Source organism: Ailuropoda melanoleuca, chromosome 16 (assembly GCF_002007445.2).
Source record: "Ailuropoda melanoleuca isolate Jingjing chromosome 16, ASM200744v2, whole genome shotgun sequence".
NCBI lineage: Eukaryota > Metazoa > Chordata > Mammalia > Carnivora > Ursidae > Ailuropoda > Ailuropoda melanoleuca.
Window position 1 is genome coordinate 86,566,088 of NC_048233.1, and position 19,996 is coordinate 86,586,083.

At 44.7% G+C, this 19,996-nt stretch overlaps 1 protein-coding gene across 1 annotated transcript in view; it reads left to right on the top strand.

Moving 5' to 3' along the window:
• PPP6R3 (protein phosphatase 6 regulatory subunit 3) overlaps positions 1–19,996 on the top strand; it is a 101,099-nt gene that overhangs the window by 67,990 nt on the left and 13,113 nt on the right. The window contains 8 exon segments of the mRNA XM_034644845.1: positions 382–403; positions 3,627–3,636; positions 4,465–4,551; positions 9,048–9,094; positions 10,101–10,155; positions 11,515–11,645; positions 17,269–17,390; positions 19,477–19,630. Coding sequence (XP_034500736.1) covers positions 382–403; positions 3,627–3,636; positions 4,465–4,551; positions 9,048–9,094; positions 10,101–10,155; positions 11,515–11,645; positions 17,269–17,390; positions 19,477–19,630 — 628 coding nt within the window.

Sequence of the window (19,996 nt, forward strand, 5' to 3'; positions counted from 1 at the left end):
GAAGGGAAAATTATCCTGGGCCCAGCTATCACTAATGGCAGCCTAGTTCTCATTTGCTGAAAGTAGTCAGACTTCTAGAGCCCTGTTGATACTGCTCATATCCCATGTTGAGTTAGCCCTGCTCTGTAATTTTATTGTCTGTTGGGACTTCCAGGTTGATGTCTGGAGACCCGTTCATTTCCTCAATCCCACATGCCCAGTAACTAAATACCACCTCCCTTTAGTTTTAAGGCCTTCCAGGAGGGAATTTTGCTTTGTTTCATATTTTTAGGGATATGTAGGTTCCACATTTTTGAGGATGCTTAATTAAGCATCCTAGGCCATGAGGGAGACTTCCACTGCAGCCTCAGGCTCTCCATTTTTGTGCCCGGAATGTTTCAGGTTATATCCTAGTGGGGGTTGGGTACCATGTTCCAGTGAATGTTATTATAAACCCAGCTTGGTAAATGCAGTGGGTCTTGCCCTTGCAAAAATGTTCTACAGAAAGGGTGTTCACCCATGTAACGAGCGTGAAGTCCAAGTAAAAGTGTTTCAGACACATTCATTCCTAAAATTTGCAGTTGGGTAATAGATTGCTTAATTCCTGCCCCCTCCCCGAATAGATTAGATTAGATCCCCCATCTTATTGCCTTGCCTTATTAGTTGGTTCTGTGATGGCCCAGATACCTATCTGAGAGTCCTTTCCAGTATATTTATAGGACTTGGGTCAACCTGTAGTTCAGCACCAAATGCGTGGGGTATACCTTGTTACGTGGTCCTGGCCTATTCTTACGTTCTAGCCACAAGGATTCGTTCATTAATGCACCCAACACTTACCTGTGCTCCTGGCTGTGGGCCTGAGGTCTGCTCACTGATGTAGGAAAAGCTGTGCCAGTCCCGGGCTCTTACCACTTCTGGGGCAGCATTTTAATTACCTCTCTCTGAGGTATTTTGAAGTACTTTAATCTGTTGACCTCATCACGCTGAAGTATATACCCAGTAGACTCGTAGATTGTTATGTTTTTATGTTGAGAGTTTTATTATGAATGAAATTTGGTGTATTACTTACATCCAGAGACCTCTCTTTGGGTCTGGGTAAAAATTGGTGAAGATTTAGACATTATATCTAGGTAACATCGATGTGTTGGTACTGACTTTGGAAGGCTGAGCTTGCTTCGTTCTCTGCCTTCCTCTCCATGGGGGAGAATGTGTTTTTTTCTAAAGTATTGGTGCTTCTTTCTCATCACTGATTAGTTCGTCCAGGGAGGTTGTAGAGAACGATCACATGTGCAGTTGTGAATTGCCTACAGATCCAGCAGGTTGGGGTGGAACCTCCCAGAGTTTGTGTTTCTAGCCAGCCCTGGTCATGTAGGTGCCAGGGGTCCACAGCAGGACCCCACCGTACCCAGGAGGAAGAGTCTGTGACTTCCACATTTCACTTAGGTTAATGTTCTAGTCCTGCTTATGATCTTCTTAGTAAGCCAGTCAGCCACGATGAAGAAAAACTCACTTGCTTTTCCTGTAACAACAGTTAATAAAACTGAAATTTCATTATGAAAGAAGGGAACATCTCAGAAGCTTTCATTCACTGAAGCATCAAGAGTGTACTTAGAACACATCTGGCTTGGTCAGAGTGTTCTTATACACTTGTTACTTTTTTGAAAGTTACGACTATTCTCACTCAGTGAGGTGTTGGTATTCATTAATTCAATAAATATTTGAGTGGCTATTGTGTGCTCTGCCCCGAAGCTATTGTAGTAAATTTGATTAGTAAAATTTCCTGCCTCTGTGGAAGTGGATAAACAAATGGATGGATAAACTCCAGGGAAGGGAGCTGGGGTTTGTTTTGGGTGGAAGTGCAATTTAGGATTAGGTATTCTAGGGAAACCTCATTGGGAAGGTTGCATCTGTGTAGAGGCTTGAGGGAAGTAAGTGGGGAAGAGCTGGTGCAGAAGCTGGCACGTTGTCCAGAGGGAGAGAAAGGGATGTGAGGTCCAAGGGGCTCTGCAGGCCACATCGCATCCTGCCTTTAATCCACGCAGGCTCCTCGGGTTGTAACCTTAGTGAGATGAAAAGCCATCAGGTACAGAATTACGAAGACATAATTTGATGGACATTTTAAAAGATCGTTCTGGCTGATGGATTGAGAATAGACTGTAGTGGGGCAGGAGATCGCAGCAGGGAGACCAGTTGACTACCAAGGACACTGTTAATCCAGGCAAGAGATGGTGGTGGCTTGCACTGGAGAGAGGTGATAAGAGTGATGAGAAGCTATGGGCTTTTAGGTGATGTTTTGACAGTGGAGTGAATAGCTGCAGGTGGGACAGAAGAAACCAGAAGGCCAAGATTTTCACTGAGGAAAGAGGAGAAAATAAGTGGCATCTGCTGAGATGAAGATGCCTCAGAAGGGGTGTGTTTGGAAGGTTCGGTCGGGGACTCTCGTGGCTCGTCTGTGTGATGGACTAAGTGGGGTTCCAGTTAGCTAGTCCCCTTTCCCGCTAGGGCTGTGGCGGATTCAGTCATCTTTGTAGCCTGTTCAATTAGTAACGGTGTCAGACCAGGTGCAGTGTGGGTAGAATCAGAATCCCCACATCTGTCAGTACATAAATGCAAAAGTGTGCATGCATTGTGTTACTAATAACTTTCTAAAACTTTATTTTTGGAGAAAAAATTATTTTAAATACCTCTCAGAATTGCTTTAAGGATACAAGTTATGGAGAATATGTAAAGAGAGGTCAAAATGTCTGGCACATAGTAGTTGCTCAACAAAAACCAGTTATTTTTCTCACCTTTGCATTAATGAACGGATTCATTTCGTAGCAAAGAGTAAAACTGTCAATGAGGATCCTGTTTGAACTTGGACAACCAGACGTGCTGGGAGTAGCCAAGTCTTTTTTGTTGTTGTTCTCTCTTGTTTAGTAGACCTAGCCTGCTCTTTGAGTTGTCTTGTAATTCTGTTCCCTGCCGTGGGGTTGCACTCCTAAAACATATATTGATTAATATGATTCCTGCACTGACTTGCCCCCCAGGTAGCCTGGGGTTCCTCTAAACCCACTGTAGTAGAATGGCTTGACCTTCCTCCTGGAAGATGCCAGCTGCCATGACCAAGCAGGTTTCCGCCTCCTCCCTTCCGCACTCTGGCCGGGCTCTCCTGGAACGTTCCCTGCCCCGCCCCCCCACAGCTTTCCCCACTAACTCGCTAAAGCTATGATTGACCCAAGCAGGCTCCCTTCATTGATCACAAATTCTGCCTTTGACTTCATTGGGCCAGTTTCAGAATCGAAGTGTGAATGCTCTCTCTCTACCTCAGGGAGGGTGGAGAAGGAATTAATTGGAAACACTGAGTTAGTCACTTGGCATAGTATCTTTACCAAAGATGGTCAAAGGAAAAAGCGGTTGATTTTATTCAGGCCGTGATGTATTCAGAATTTCATCAGCCATCCCACATGCAGACCTATTTGGATTCTACTCTGGGCTTCTTGAACCGATGTTGGAACAGCACAAAGCAAACCAGGCCAATTTCTGCAGCTCCAGGCTATTAGGCACCACTGCTAGGGTTGGCAGGTCCCGGCCGCTCATGTCTTCCCCTGATGACAGCGCTCTCTGCCAGTTACACTGCTGTGAAAAGTAAAGGGTGACTAACTCAGGAAATACAGTGTAAGTTACCCTCAGAAGTACAGTTGCTTGTTTTGGAATTTTACAGTCTGTTCCTGTTTGTCATTTGCTCTATAGCAGTGGCTGTTATTGTCCTCTGCTTAGTCACTTGTATGTCTTTGTTTCTAATTGTCAACACATTTTGCCAATACTCTGTGTCATTTATGAATTAATAAAAAAATCACTTACCACGAATTGGTGAGCAGTTCGTGTTTGTGTTCTTGTTCAAGTACTGGGAGTTGGTTGTAGTCTTGACGGCAGGGGCTACATTCTAAGGGGCAGAAGATTTTGGGTCTCCTAAGAGCANGTCTTCTAAGAGCAGAGTCACATTTGGTGCTTATGGACAGTGGTTTTCTTAGAGCGGACAGGCATTGCAAGATGTTCCAGTGAGATGCCGTATTTAAACCTGACCTTCCTGGTGGCTCATTAGCAACGCCTGGGGTTTGCAGTTTGACCCTTCAAGCTGGGCACTTACCAAATTATATTCTGTCTGAGCCATTCCTTCTACCCTCCCTTTGTAAATATTAATAATTGGAGATAATTGGTAAAATCACTTAAATGGAGTAACCTCTTACCTGTTTTCTGGTGGTATCAATAATGAGACAAATAATAATTCAGATGGGCAGCAAAAGGACCGGTAATCTGACCATCTGATTGTGTGAAATGGGCCTTTGAATTATTTGGGTGGATTACGTAACTGTTACTTACTTTTGTTCTTGCTGTTGTTACACATTGAGAGAAAAACTAAATGTGATTTTTCCATTTAAATGCTGATACAAATGTCCAAAACTTTTCTCTGTTAAATAGTTTTTTACATTTTTATGCATATAGGTTACAACCTGCCATATTCATTCATCCAGTGATGATGAAATTGACTTTAAAGAAACGGGTTTCTCACAGGATTCTTCTTTGCAGCAAGTGAGTCATGCCTAAAGCTTTGCTTTTCGTTTTTATTTTAAATGCTTAGTCTAGTTGCCATCTCTGAGTCAGCTTCGGAGGCAGATTACGCACTAGGACGTGATTGGGGTTATTTAATTAGCTAGGCAAAAGTATTTAAAATAGGAAGTGTTGGGTATATGAGAGGAGGGTTTGCATTGATTATAGTTCCAGGAAACGTTTTGTACCTGATAACAACAATGCTGAGTCGGGTCCATTTTCAGATTTGAATGAACTGGTTTTGCAGGTGTCTCAGACATGCTCATTCTGCACACCTGTGCAGTAGTTGTGGTGTCGCTTAAAGATTCCTGTAGTAGAGACCTGTGGGTAAGAATGATGGGAATAACACTTTTAATGTCAGTAAAAGTAACTTTCAGAAAAATCTCTGAACTGAATGGCTTACATGTTCCTAATATCTTTAAGGTCTTGTATAGTGATTCCTAAATTAAGTGTTAGTTGAAGGAGTTCATTGTCACCCTTCCCTCCTGCCCCACATTCATCTCTGTTTATCAACTGTTTAACTCTTTGTGGGGGAGAAAACAGGATATAAAAATACCTGTACGGATGTATCCATCACTCATTGGTGGTTCTTGGGGAGGCGACCGATGATTTCGCCGTCTTGATGGGGTATGGGATTTGGGCTTCTAACAGTAGAAGCCCCTCGTTGCCCTTGCCGGTTCTTCACGTGGAGAAGTCGTCCTCGGTCAGGACCCGGTCTTGGCATGTCAGTCACTTTGGTGCGGCAGTGTGACTGATGTAGTCCCCTTCCCACCCGGCCCTGAATGTTTGCTTGGCCTCTTTTTTCTCGGTCTTTGAGGCTCATTTCTTACCAGGGCCAGGGTGGAGCTGCGGCTGACTCTGCTGCCCCTGTCTTTGGGCATCCAAGTAAGCTGTCGTACTCTGGGAAAGGCTGAGCTGAGCTGCTGCTCAGGTTCGATTCTTAGTCAGTTTAGCATTCATTAAGAAAGAATCCGCCGGGCCTGGCTCGAACTCCAGCGCCACACCCTGCTCCACCCCTGACGTGAAGCTCAGAGGTATAAAATGTAAATTACCGCGGGGATTCTGAACCTGTTCAAATAGCTTTAAGAAAAAGAATGCCCTAACACCTATTTGCAAATAAGCCAGTAACCTTGAAGTTCGGTGGCTGATTTAATCTAGGAGTGATTTTTAATCTAGGAGTGATTACATTTAGTTACCTGGAAAATAGGTTCCCTTCATGTGAAATCTGATTCCATGGCTGTTGTGGGGAGACATTTTTCTGGCATTTTTGGGGACTGCCTGGACTGCTGACGTGCACATGCGGCTGTCCCTGTCACAGAAGTGCTGCATTGGCGGAGCCCTCTGCAGCCTGCTGTCCTGTGACAGCCATCCGCTTCATGGGATCCTCCGAAGTAGGAAAAATCACTCCTTTCTGCTGGAGAAGTCTCTAGTAAAGCTATAGATCATGCATGGATCATTTTGCAAATAAAAAAATGTGTTTCTAAACCACTTTTTTTTTAATTTGAGAAGACAAGTTTAAGTTAACTTAAGAATTTTATGCTAGTCTCCATTACAATTAGAATATTAGTTTATATATATCCATTACAGTTTCTCATTCACATTTGAAGTTAGGTCTCCTGTCGGTAAAGTCTTGAGTGTAGAGACTTAGGGCAGGTCCTTTAACAAGGTTACCTGACCATGTCACCTGTGGGGACTTATTTGGCCCAGGGAAGCCCCCCCCCCCCTTCTGTCCCTTCTGGTTTCCTCACCTCTAGTGTTTGACTCTTTCTTCCTTCTGATTCTGTCTGAAAGAGGTGTGGAGGGTGAGGAGGTCTTCCTCTTGCTGGGTCTGGAGAATTGGGGCTGACTGCTGCAGACGGGCTCTAGAGGCCTGATTGGCCGCCTCCTACTCTCCCGTCCAAGCAGGCTTGTTCACAGGCAGTCACAGGAGATGGGGCACACCAGGGTTTTCTGTTGCTCGTTGCTCGAGTGGCACCTCCAAAGAGATTTGCTTAATGAAGTGGTAGGCTCACTTGTCACTGACTTGAATGGTCCCTGGCTTTGGCCAGGATGATAGTTCTAGGAAGTGTGGGTTTGGGGTTTTTTTCTTAATAATTAAGTTTTTAATAATTACACAGCCATATGGTGCTTTCCAGACTTGGATTTTCCATCTCCAGAGTCCTGTTTCTATAGGTTTAAATACAGTACAATAACAGTCTTCACGAATGTGGCTTTTGGAAGCTCTGATAGCTTTATTATTAAAATTGTATTTGAAACCTGAGGTTCTTTGCTAGCTTGCATCTTCCTAGAAGCTGGAATAGACTTAGAACTAATGAGGACTATAGTTTGTTGGTTTTCTTTTTCCTGTAAGTTACTGCATGGAAATTACTAGGGTCTGTCAGTGGCTATGTATCTCCTTAGGTAGGTGAATGACTAGACAGACAGACAGCGTAAGTATGTGTGTACATACGTATGTATATTCACATATATACATTTATAATATATTTGGTGTTTGCACGCTCTTTATGAAGCATTTAAAGAAACACTTTTGGGAACATTTCTTTCCTTTTGTACCCAAAAAGATTCATAACATAAACACCAGTGTCACAGAAAGATTAAAGGGGAAAAAGAAAAGAGAAAATCAAACAAAACAACTGGGGAGGGACCTTTTCCCTTGTGTGACCATGTTTCTAATTAGTAAATAAACTCAGAGCCCGGCTTATGCCGCTTGCTCGGAAGAGTAATTTCATGATTCTTGAGCACGGCTTTGAAGGTGGCACATATCCCATTTTACCTTATACAAGATAAAGATGCAATTCAGAGGAACTGGCTTCTTTCTTTCTTTTTTTGAATTGGCTTCTTGTTGGTTTTTATGAATATGAGTGCTGCGTATCATATTTTTCATTCGTATGTCCAAGACTCAGCCCTGCCTGGCAGAACGTGTCCCTGCCCTTCTGTCTCCAGCCGCACTCCCCTGGCTCAGCCTTGGCGTGCCTTACCAAGTACGCTCCTGTGAGGCTGGCCCCCCGGCACCCATGTTCAGACAGTGTCACCTCTGTGGGCAGGAACGGGGATGGCATGGAAGTGTGTGAGTGAGCAGAGGGACTGTGGGGCTCTTGAGTTAGAAAAAAAGTGAGGTTTTAGGTTCTCGGTAAGCTAGATACCTCTTTTTTCAGACCTAAGGAAGAGATGCCTTCCAAAGCCAAATATAAGGTTTATTTTTTAATCATCTTCAATTTGGATTATCCATGCCATAATTCCCTGCCACCAGAATGAGTAATCAGGAATTAACGGTAGAGGCATTTTTGCAGCCGACGTCTGCAGGGTGGGATCTGTGGGCTCTGCTCAGAAGGAGAACGGAGGAGGATTCGCTTTCTCTCAGTGGTAGCTGCCTCCGTTCCGGCACGTAGCCTTGGGTGTGATGTCTCTAGTTCAGCCACCAGCTACTGTTCATGCCCCTTGGATGGGGCTCACCTGCAGGAAACAGCTTTCTCATCTGTCCAGAGCTCTGTCCACGAGACAGCATGCACACTGTTACTTATTTGCCTCCGTATTAATTGTTTGGGGTGGAACAAGGAGTGGCGCTTATCGTCATTGTCCTTCACTCCTGACTGAGAACGTATAACACATTCGCAGATTTCTCTTGCTCCGCTGGGCCTGCTTGTTTTTAAATCAGAAGATTAACATTTCTGTGAAGTCCATTTTAACATTCCCCCATTCCTCACCTAAGAAAACCCAGGTGAGCCTGGTGCTCTCTAGAAATGGTGTAGGAGACAGAACGGATTCCTCTGTGGATCTTACAGTTGTAGGTTTTTCAGAGTGATGTCAGATCCATGTTAAAACTTTGTCCTCTCTCCCTAAGGTAGGTAGGATAGAAGCTACTTTCATACTCTTCCCAGCCTCTGAGACTGAAGTCTTTTTTTAAGAAATTGAGGTGTCTCTGAACATTGTGTTGCAGGCTGGTGACTGTGATTATCTGTTGTTTTACCTCTGGCGCGATGTTACTGTAGTGGATGGGGGGTGGGAGAGACGGAGGGAGGTCGGGTGGTCAACACTTACTGGATCTTAGGTTAAGGTTGGTTGTGTCCAGAGGTGATAGATACATCTTATAATTTCAGACTGTCATATGTCACTTGATCACCTCTTTGAACAAGACTTAACCCAGACCTCTCTCTAAAGATAATTCACAGTAGAGGACAGGGTGGTCACTTAACATTCCTTATGGTGACACGTGCATTAGAATGACTTGTGGGCCAAAGTCCAAACATTTCCTTTTTTTGGGCAATTTGTGTCTGAAATTATTTGATTTTTTTCTTAGAAAAACACACCAACTTTTTAAGCCCTAAGGCTGTAATAAATAAGATGGTTTCTGGAACACAAATGGGCAAATAGTATGTAGAATGTCATTAGAATCATTATATCACTGTCACTGGTCCTGGGGTTGCCAGGCCTTTTCTGATTATCAGATGCAACAAATGACGTCCAATTTTATTGACCAGTTTGGCTTCAACGATGAGAAGTTTGCAGATCAAGATGACATTGGCAAGTGAGTATATCCTCCTGTTTCCCTCGCTCGTGCACTCCTGCTTTTTGTGAAACATGGGGCCTGTCCTCTGAGGTGTCCCTGTAGTTCTGGCCTTTTGTGCCCGGAAGCACCCAGAGGACAAGCGGGCTGAGAGTGTCACTCCCACGAAGAGGAGCTGCTGCTGGGCATGGCCTCGTTCAGAAGCTTCTTGTTCTTTACACTGAGCTTCTCTTGGGAGCTGGAATCGCTGCTCTGCCCCTTTCCGTTGTCGCGCTGGGTAGTGCGACCTAGAGTAGCGAGTCCCTGCTGTGGTTCGTGGGCTGGAGCAGGCCCGGGTCCTTCCCATCAGCAGCCGGCATTCTGTCGTGGCGGGAGCAGCTCACCATGTGTGCCTTCTCTGGTTGACTCACCGTACGATAGAGTTGGCTGTTTGGAAGGCAGGCAGGCCGCTCGTCCTGCAGGCAGGGGAGGGGAGCAGCGAGATGGCAGTGATTGGTACTGTACCGGATTAATGAATAAAAAGTGTGTGGGTGATCCACGGAAATGAAAACAAATGGTGTAGCATCTGGCTTCAGGAAAGGAGAGGTATTTATAAATAAAATATATCCGAGGGGGTATTCGAGCTCATGGGGAACAGAGCTGAGTGTCACGGGGCACTGCCTGATGTGCTCATCAGCACCCGGCATTGGGTGGCTCCTTGCTCGTGGTTTAACGCCAGCCGGTGCTGCCGTCTTCTGTCACCAGTGGCAGGTTCTAGCATGTGAGAAGCTCCGATTGTACCATGGGACAGGCTTAGAGGGTGTGTTTATTCTGTCTTACAAGGCCTCCCTGCCTTCCTTTCCGCCCTCTATGAGCTCCTTAACACCAAGGGAAGAAACATCATTCAATGCAAGCAGGTTTTTGTTCTTGTTTTTCCCGTGGAGATTTTAATGATAGTGTGAATATTTTTACATTTAGAAAGTTTCATGAATAGTTTCTGTCAGTCTATAGGTAATTAACTATTCCTATACTTATGTTTTCTTTACAGTGTTTCTTTCGATCGGGTATCAGACATCAACTTTACTCTGAATACAAATGAAAGTGTAAGTATTAATGTTCCGTCTCCCGAGCAACAAGGTATATGAGGGGTGGACAAGGGGGAGCTGGGACCTGTCAGAGTGTGCGTGTGGCTGCCACATGCGCTGGGACCCTGTCTGCTCCAGGAAACTTCATCTTAGGCTGGTAATACTTCACCCACTCACATGGCCTGCGTGTTCCTTGTGGGTGTGAGTTTTCAAGCATGGTTTAAGTTGTGGCAGGGCTGAGAAAACTGGGGCCACTGGTGATTGCAGTGTAGACAAATAGCTTCAAAGACTGCAGTTTGGGTCCAGGCAGCCGCCTTTTACTTCAGCTGTATGTCACCGGGGGAGAAATTTGGGCTAGATCAGGGCCAGCTTGTCAGCCCCAGGCAGGGTTTAGACACCAGGTCAGCCCCATTAGCAGGTGATGTGGGATTAGTGTCATTTCAATGGGCACAGTTTTTTTTTTTTTTTTAAGTTTTTATTTATTTGACAGAGAGAGACACAGCGAGAGAGGGAACACCAGCGGGGGGGGAGTGGGAGAGGGAGAAGCAGGCTTCCCGCTGAGCAGGGAGCCCGATGCGGGGCTCATCCCAAGACCCTGGGATCATGACCTGAGCCGAAGGCAGACGCTTAACGACTGAGCCACCCAGGCGCCCCGGCACAGTCTTGATTTTTATGTTGATTAACATGAGAGACCACTGGTTTATTTGCTGGTGTGATAAGGTGGAAACTGCTGATTGTATTGTTGACACTCGTCACTGCTGAGCCAGAGTGCTTAAAGGAGAGGAGATGTAGTTGCTTTCCTGTAAGGGCAGAGGTGGGACTGCATCTCAGGGGGTGAGGCAGGGAAGCTCTCGGAAGTAATCCAGTGCTTTACCGGATGAGAGGGAGTCTGTGATGACAGGGTAGGCTCCTATGGGCCTTTTGAAACCAGTCTTTTGGGGGAACTGCTTTGAAGTTTTTGAATCCATTCTTTTTGGGGGAACTTTCTGTTGTTACACAAAAGCTGACATTAGATGCTTTTACATTTTATTTTGGTGTACATGACAGGCACTTGCTTTGAAAGGAAATGAAGGGGGCACCTGGATGGCTCAGTTGGTTAAGCATCTGACTTGATTTCGGCTCAGGGCATGATTTCAAGATCGTGAGATCAAGCCCCACATTAGGTTTCACGCTCAGTGGAGAGTCTGCCTGAGATTCTGTCCCTCTACCTCTGCCCCTCCCCCTGCTTGTGCACGTGCATGCAAGTGCACGCGCTCTCTCTAAAAGAAATCTTTTAAAAAAAAAATGAAAAACACAATTTATATTGATAACTTTTGGAGAAAATAACTTGATTTTTAAGTTTGTTTTGTTCTTTTTCTCTCTCTCGTTTTTATTTAGGGAAATATTGCTTTGTTTGAAGCATGTTGTAAGGAGAGAATACAGCAGTTTGATGATGGTGGCTCTGATGAGGAAGACATCTGGGAAGAAAAGCACATTGCCTTTACACCAGAATCCCAAAGACGGTCCAGGTGAGTCAGTCAGAGCAGCAGTAATAGCCAGCGCATAAAGGAGCTGATTGTTAGGACACACACACTGTATCCTGTGCAAATAAATATATGTGACCTAGAAACCAGTGCTTTTGTCATGATCAGAAATACCCTTGTTGGGGCACCTGGATGGCTCAGTCAGTTCAGCACTCTTGATCTCAGCTCAGGTCTTGATCTCACGGTTGTGAGTTCAAGCCCCACATTGGGCTCTGCACTGGGTGTGGAACCTACTTAAAAAGAGATAAGGAAATGCCCTTAACTGATGTGAGGTGGTACCAGTACTCCTGTCTGCAGTGTGACAGGGTGTGGATGAGTCAAGGTGATGAACTTGAAAATGCTAGAAGTGTTTAGACATAGTTCGTAAAGCATCCTGACACAGCCTCTTCTGAACGGGAGGCGTTGCTGAGCAGCGTAGTGTAAAGTGCTCTGAGTAGGTGTTCCCTTCCCAGGAACAGTGGCAGCAGCTGAGCTATGTATTGCTTCCTGTGAAAGACTGAAGTTTCCCCAAGAAAGAGAAAAGGTTGTTTCTAAAAGTTAATCTAACTTGGGGAGAGAGAGTCCTGTCAGTGGGGACCCTTTGGAATCAGTCCAGTTGTGTTGTTGTTGTTGTTGTTTTTTCCGCCTCTCTAATTTGTTGAAGTTACTCTAGCCCAAGAACCTAAATATATTTGCTTCAGTACACAGGGAGTTCTTGTTATCTGAGTATCCATTACTGGAATCTTCATAGTCGAGAGAATAGCAACTGAACCTTCATTTTTATTTCGTTTATTTTTAGTAATGTTTCTGCATGGCATTCAATTCAGAGAAAACAGAATATACACTGAAAAGTCAGACTCACTCCCAGCCCCTGTCTCCTAGCCATTTATTCCTCTTGCTGTCAGAGCACGGCAGCAACACCTGCCTGTTCTCTGTGTGACCAGCGGTTATGTCGTGTGTCCTAGGAAGGCTTCTTGCTTTAGGTTACAGAAGACCCAGCTGTGGCTCGAACCAGGGAAGGTGCATTTGTCTCATGATCCATAGCTATTGGAGGTCACTAAGCCTAGCTTCTTTTTTTTATGCCCGTTTTCCATCTTCTGCATGCTGGGTTGTTACTTTGTAATCACAAGGCATCTGTAGCTCTGGGACCAGCAAGCAAGAGACACATATCTTCATGGCGTTTTCGTTTTGTTTTTGTTTTTGTTTTTTTAAAAGATAAAGCTCTAGTCAGACTTGTTGTCACCATTTGCTATGACATTGGGTCCTCATGTTGAATGAATTCACTAAATGGCCATTGCCTACTGCCATCTGTGCTCTTGGGACGACCTGTCCTCACGCATTATTGCAGCAGTCCAGTACTGCCCAGTGGAGCACTGTTTGTAGAGAGTGTGAAGAAGTAGGGTTGTAAAGACAGTACCCGGGGGACGTGACAGTTGATCCCCAGAAGGAGCACAGGATGATGAGAAAAGGCAACTTTTTAGTATTTTTTAACAGCTCTGTTGAGGGATAATTGACATATAATAAATTGTATTTATTTAAATTATACAGTGTGCTAAGTTTGGATATATGAATATCCATGAATACATCCATGAAACCATCATGTCAGTCAAGATCATGAACTTAACCATCACCCACAAAAGTTTCCTCCTGCCCTTTTATATTGCCTTCCCTCCATCTGCTTTTTGTTCCTTTAAAATGATCAGTGGTTTTTTTTCTAAAGTTTTATATAAATCAAATGGCACATTACCTACCTAATGTTGCTTCTTCCATTCAACATTATTTTGAGTCATTCATGGTGGGTGATGTATCAATAGTTCATTCTTTTCTGTGGTTGAGTAGTGTTCTGTCGAATGGGTGTACTACCACTGAGTGGGTGAATTTGTTTGTTTGCCTGCCGATGGACATTTGGGTTTCTAGTTTTGGGCTATGGTATCACTTGAAAATAGACTGTGGTAAGTTATGGATATATATTGTATACTCTAAAACAACTCAGCGACAGAACAAGAAATTAGTTAATAAACCAACAAAGGAAATTAAATCAAAAATAAATACCTAAAAGAGAGCAAAAAAATAAAAGGCAGCTGGGACACACAGAAAAAAACTAGCTTTAAAAAGCTAGACAGCCGCATCAGGAATCATTGAATACTGTTAAATAAGTGATCCCCAAACCCCAGTTAAAATTAAGAGATTGTCAGATTGGATAAAAAATCAGGTCTGACATATGCTGCCTGTGAGAAATAATTGAAATATAAAGACACAAACTGGTTAAAAGAAAAGNAAATAAATAAATACCTAAAAGAGAGCAAAAAAATAAAAGGCAGCTGGGACACACAGAAAAAAACTAGCTTTAAAAAGCTAGACAGCCGCATCAGGAATCATTGAATACTGTTAAATAAGTGATCCCCAAACCCCAGTTAAAATTAAGAGATTGTCAGATTGGATAAAAAATCAGGTCTGACATATGCTGCCTGTGAGAAATAATTGAAATATAAAGACACAAACTGGTTAAAAGAAAAGGTAGAGTGCCTACCTATTTAATAATAAAGTGGATTTCAGAGGAAAAGGGTAAAGAAAGGGTCATAACAGGGTCAGGTCTTTAGGAAGACATAACAGTTCAAAATGCCTATGTACCTAATAACAGAGCTTCAGAATACATGGAGCATAAGCTGAGGAAACTGCGAGAGAAGCAGACAGACCCACAGTCCTGGTCCTGTACTGCAGTGCTCGTCCTCCGGTGATGTATAATGGGCAGAAGTCAGCAAAGATGCCAAACATGTAATACTGTCAACTGTCGTGACACTGCTGGACGTTTGCCAAGCACTCCCCCCAGCAGCAGCACGACAGGCACCGTTTCCAAGTGTACACGAGAGGTCGTATTTGGGCCATAAAGCCCATCTCAGTAAATTCCAAAGATTTCAAGTTCTACAAAGTATGTTCTCTGACCCCAATGGTTAAATTAGAAATCAGTAACAGACCTCTAGAAAACCTCCAAATACATGGAAACTAAATAACACGTGAGTTACAGAAGACATTGAGGGGAGGGGGTTGTATTTAAAGGATCCTTTTCATACTGTTTATATTAAAAGTAGAAACTCCTCAAACCAATGACCTTAGCTTCCACCTTAAGAAACCAGAATGAAGGGCAAGGAGAAACACAGGGAGGAAATGCTGCAGTCAGAAGCTGTTCTTCGAGAACATTGAGGAAGTTGATGCACCTCTGGGCAAAAGGGTCAGGAGAAAAAGGAGCGGCTTGTACCAGGAACGAGCCAGGCAGCATCGGTGCTGGTACTAAAAGAATAAAAAGGGAATATTGTAAACAACTCTGTGCCAATAAATCTAACAATTTAGACGATCTTTGAAAGACACAGGCTACCAAAGCTCAAGGAAAAAAAAAAAAAGATAACCCAAATAGTCCTGTGTCTATTAAAGAAGTTAAATTTTTAGTTTCAGACTTCCCACATACACACAAAAACTCCAGGCCCAGATGGCTTGCTTCTCCGGTGAATTCTATCAAACATTTCAGGAATTAGACCAGCTTTATAAAAGCTTCTAAAAAATGGAAAAGGAAGGAATAGTACCCATGTCATTCTGTGAGACCACATCAGTGTGACCTGATAACGAAAGCTGACATGACAAGAAAAGTGACTGAGTTATTCTCATAATGTGGATGCAGAAACTCCTTTAAAGGTTTTAGTAAATAAATGCAACAGTAATACATCATGACCAAGGAGGGTTTATTTCAGAAATACTGAGTTGGGGGCGCCTGGGTGGCTCAGCCATTAAGCATCTGCCTTCGGCTCAGGTCATGATCCCAGGATGGGATCGAGTCCCGCACAGGGCTCCCCGCTCAGCGGGAAGCCTGCTTCTCCCTCTCACACTCCCCTTGCTTGTGTTCCCTCTCGCTGTCTCTGTCTGTCAAAGAAAATAAATAAAATCTTAAAAAAAAAAAAAATACTGAGTTGGCTTAATATTTGAAAATCAATCAGTGAGCCTGTGGCTGAATCCAGCATCTATACCTGATAAGAATTCTTAGCAAACTGGAGACCGAAGAGACTTTGTTCTACCTGATAAAGCTTCTACAATAAACCTGTAGCTGGCAGCATGGTAAAAACGGAATGATTCCCCCCAAAGATCAGGAACAGGACAAAAGATGTTTGCTCTACGACAACTTTTCAGGATTGTTGCTGGGGCCTCTCCCTAGTGCAATAAGCCAAGAAAAAGAAATAAAAGCTATCTAGATTGGAAAGGAAAGGGTAAAATTATCTTTATTCACAGACAACAGTTATTGTCACTGTAGAAAATTTGTTTTTGGAATCTACGAAAAGATCATTAGAATAATTAAGCAGGTTTGGCATGATTGCGTGGTACTAGGTCTATGTAATCAAGTTACTAAATAAGCCTATTCATAGTAGCATCAAAATATTAAATATGTATGGATAAATCTGGTAAGATGTGTAAGACTTGGACGCTGAAAATTACAAGGCAGCTGAGAGAAATCAAGAATTGATAAAAGTTTATGATTTGGAACTCAATATTGTTAACATGCCAGTTCTCTCCCCAGATTGATCTAGAATCGGTACAGTCTCAAGTAAAATGATAATAGGTTTTTTAGTAACTGTCGACAAGCTGGTACTTAAATTTAAATGAAAATGCAGAGGAGCTAGGAGAGCGAAAACAAGCTTTGAAGAACGGACTTAGGAGACTGACAGTGCCTGATTGCAAAATAGAGTAACTGAGACGGTATGATCTGTAAGACAAAGTGGGTCAGGGGACGGAAAAGAGTATAAATAAGTAGGGGTAGAAACAGCTGAGTTCGATGCAGGTGCAAAAGCAGTTCCGTGGAGGAAGGATAGTCTTGTCTTTTGAACAAACAGTTCTGGAACAGGTGAACATCTGTATGCAAAATAAATGAGCTCAGTCCATACCTCTTAGCATATGTACGCATGGATTCCAAATGGAGTTTAAACGTAAATGTGAAACGTCAGCCTATAAAACTTACACTAGAAAATCCTTATGACCTTGGCTTGGGGAAAGATTTCTAAGATAGGACGCCAAAAGTACTATGTTTGAAAGGAAATTTTCATAAGCTCAACTTTGTCAAAATTAAGCGCTTCTCCTCGGCTCGTGACACCAGTAAGAAGGAAGGGACGGAGCATAGACTCAGGGAGGACGTTTGCAAATCATGCGCGTGACACAAGGCCTCCCTGAGGGTGCAGGAAGGACTCTCAGGGCTATATAAGAATTAAAGACAGTAACCTGTGTTTTAAACTGTGCTGCAGATGTGAAAAGACCCTTCAGAAAAGATGTGTGGGTGGTAGATCGGCACACAAAAGCCGCTCAGCATCTTGGCCACGAGGGAAATGCGAGTGAGCGCCTCAGTGAGATACCTCTGGGCCCTATTAGAAGGTGGTTTGTAGGTGCGCCCCACATGTCCACGCAAAGCCGGGGGCCAATGGGGACAGCTGAGAGGAGGGTTAGGCGGCACACTCACGAAGGCAGGAATGAGCCAGTTGAAGTGCATAGGATTTTTTCTTACTGGATGACCTTCAGAATGTCCTGGATTTAGCTGGTAACTGATAGGCAGCATTAACTGCTTCGGTCTCTCCCCACCCCCACCCCCACCCCCCAGCTCGGGGAGTACAGACAGTGAAGAAAGTACAGACTCTGAAGAGGAAGACGGAGCGAAACAAGACTTGTTTGAACCCAGTAATGCCAGTACAGAGGACAAAATGGAGGTAGACTTGAATGAACGTAAGTCATCTTCTCTTCATCTGTGTTAGTCACTGTGTTAGAAACGTGTTTTAAAATGCACGCTGATCTGAGGCTGGGAGTTAGGTTGAAACACAGTCTTCTGAGTCCCCTTGGAGGTGTCAGTGTCAGAATGGGGCCTGAAGGAAGGAGCCTCTGATGATGGGGTGTCTCTGACAATGTGGACACCTGCCGTGTGGGTCTGGCTAGGGGTGCAGCACACTGGTGGGGGGTGGGGAGGTCTAGCCTCTGGGTGCCTGGCAGCAAGGGAGAGACCAGAGATGATAGAAGATGAGGAAAAGCTGTGTTTGTGGAGTCGGAAATGCACTAAACCAGAGGAAAGGGCTTCAAGCCAAAACCATTTGAAATGGGTTCTTCGGAGTTGATTTATGAAGCCTGGAACCCTAAGACGTGCCTGTCTCAGTTCTTATTTGTGTCCTGCTACTTGCTAAGAAGACTTGCATTCACTGTCCTTTAAAAAATCCTGTTAACTTCTGAAAATTCAAGTATATTTTTCTGTGGGTTGATATTGGGACTTTCCTCAGGGCTGACAGTGCTTCCTGTTCCCCAGGAAGGCCTTCATGCATTCAGTTCTGGAGGCTGAAAGCCAGCTCTGGGTGTCGGGTGGGCCTCACCACCCCAGAGCTGGCTGGGACCTTAGCAGTAACCCATCACAGCCCTCTGGGACAGACCCGGAAAGTGAGAGCCATGGCGGAAGAGAGGTTTGGCCTCTCTCTTCTCATTGCTTCCCCAGCTCACCGCCTTCAGGAGGAAGAAACGGGCTTTTCTGTCTGTAATTCAGTTCAAGTCTACATGCCTGTGTCAGGTTCTGGCTGTGTACCAGGTGTGGCGCACAGACTCTGCGTCCAGGAGTCCAGAGTCTCCTGAGGACAGAGAGATGGTGGTAGATTCTGGGGCGAGCCTCTGGGACGATCGTTCTGTGTAGCCTGGCATGGTGTGCAGTGAGAGCACGTGAACGGAGGCCTAAGTTCACCTGAAGAGACACATCTCTGAGGAGGTGACATTTAAACAGACCTGCAGGTTAGATCCAACCTCGGCCGGCAGCTAGCGCGTGAGGCTGTTGTACAGGGTAGAAGTGAGCAGCCAGATGAAGGGAGAACTAGAGAGGCGTGGGCGGGAAGGGTCCCAAGCGCAGGGTGTTCTGTTCCCGTGGAGCTTGGGGTGTACCTGCTGCTTACCAGCCCAGAAGCTCTGAACCCCTGAAGTTTGAGTTTTTTGCGGAGTCTTCATTAAGTAGGCATGTTTGATTAAATCATTGGTCACTCGTGATTTCGTACACTTCCCGCCCCTCTTCCCTCCTAGGAGGGTGGGCTGTGGAGTTAAGCTGAAAGTTCCAGCCCTCTAACCACAGGCTGGTTCCCCTGGCAGCCAGCCCCATCCTGAGCGCCATCCAGAGCCCCCGTCATCTCTTTAGCATACAAAAAGACACTGCCTCAGAGATTCCAAGGGTTTGGGGGTGGTGGTGAGTGGAGCCAATACGGATTTCTTCTCATGTCACCAGAAGCCTTCCTGTTTGTGCTAACTACACTGGACTGCGGGGAGGCCATTAAAAGTATGAAGTGGGGCCATGTCTGGATTGGGAAGCATTTACAGTTTCCAGTTTATTGCAATTGAATATCCAACATTCTGCCTTTTCTTTTTTTTTTTTTGAACTTTGTATTTTGGAATAACTTTGGATTTACAGAAAAGTTGCAGAGATTGTACAGGGAGCGGCTGTGTGCCCTTCCTTCACCCGTCTTCCACCCCGTGTTAATAGAATCTTGGTACATTTGTCAAAAGTAAGAAATTAGCATATTCTTTTATGTAGCTTTATATCCTCGTGTGATATTTCTATTGGAGAAAAAAATCTTAGAAATGGGAATTAAGGGATTAAAGGAAACCTAAATTGGAATAGGATAGATGTTACCACATCGTCCTCTAAGTAGTGATTGTGCTGCCTCCACCCTACCAGTGATGTGAGTGCCCTGTCCCCAGCCCTTAACCCCTGTGAGTCTGTTTCTGAAAAATATCCTGGAGTCCACTGAACTTCTGAAGTTTTCTCAAAAGGAGATCTCTCCCCTCTTTTTAGCACCCAACTGGTCAGCCAACTTTGATGTCCCCATGGAGACGACCCATGGTGCTCCCTTAGATTCTGTGGGGTCTGATGTCTGGAGTACAGAGGAGCCAATGCCGACCAAGGAGACGGGCTGGGCCTCTTTCTCAGAGTTCACGTCTTCCCTGAGGTGAGTGCTCGTGTGCCGGCTCCCTTAACCTTTCTGTAGGCGAACTGGGGATGGTGTGTCCCCTTGATTTACTCCCTAGTGAAGGGAGTGCCCTACACAAGATCACAGATCAGCACGAATTACAAAGAAACCAGTCTCCGTCCCCCTTCCTTTTATCCAGGATGAGCTGGGAAGGGCAGTAGGCTGTGCAGAAAGTAGTCTGGGAAGGTATGGCCCTGGGAGGTATGTTGCGAGGTGCTGACTCCTGGGGCTTCTCTAGCCCCACCGAGCTAGCAGAAAACCAGATTGAGGGGTGCATGGAGGGCTCAGTCGTCACGTGTCTGCCTTTGGCCCAGGGCGTGATCCCAGGGTACTGGGCTCGAGCCC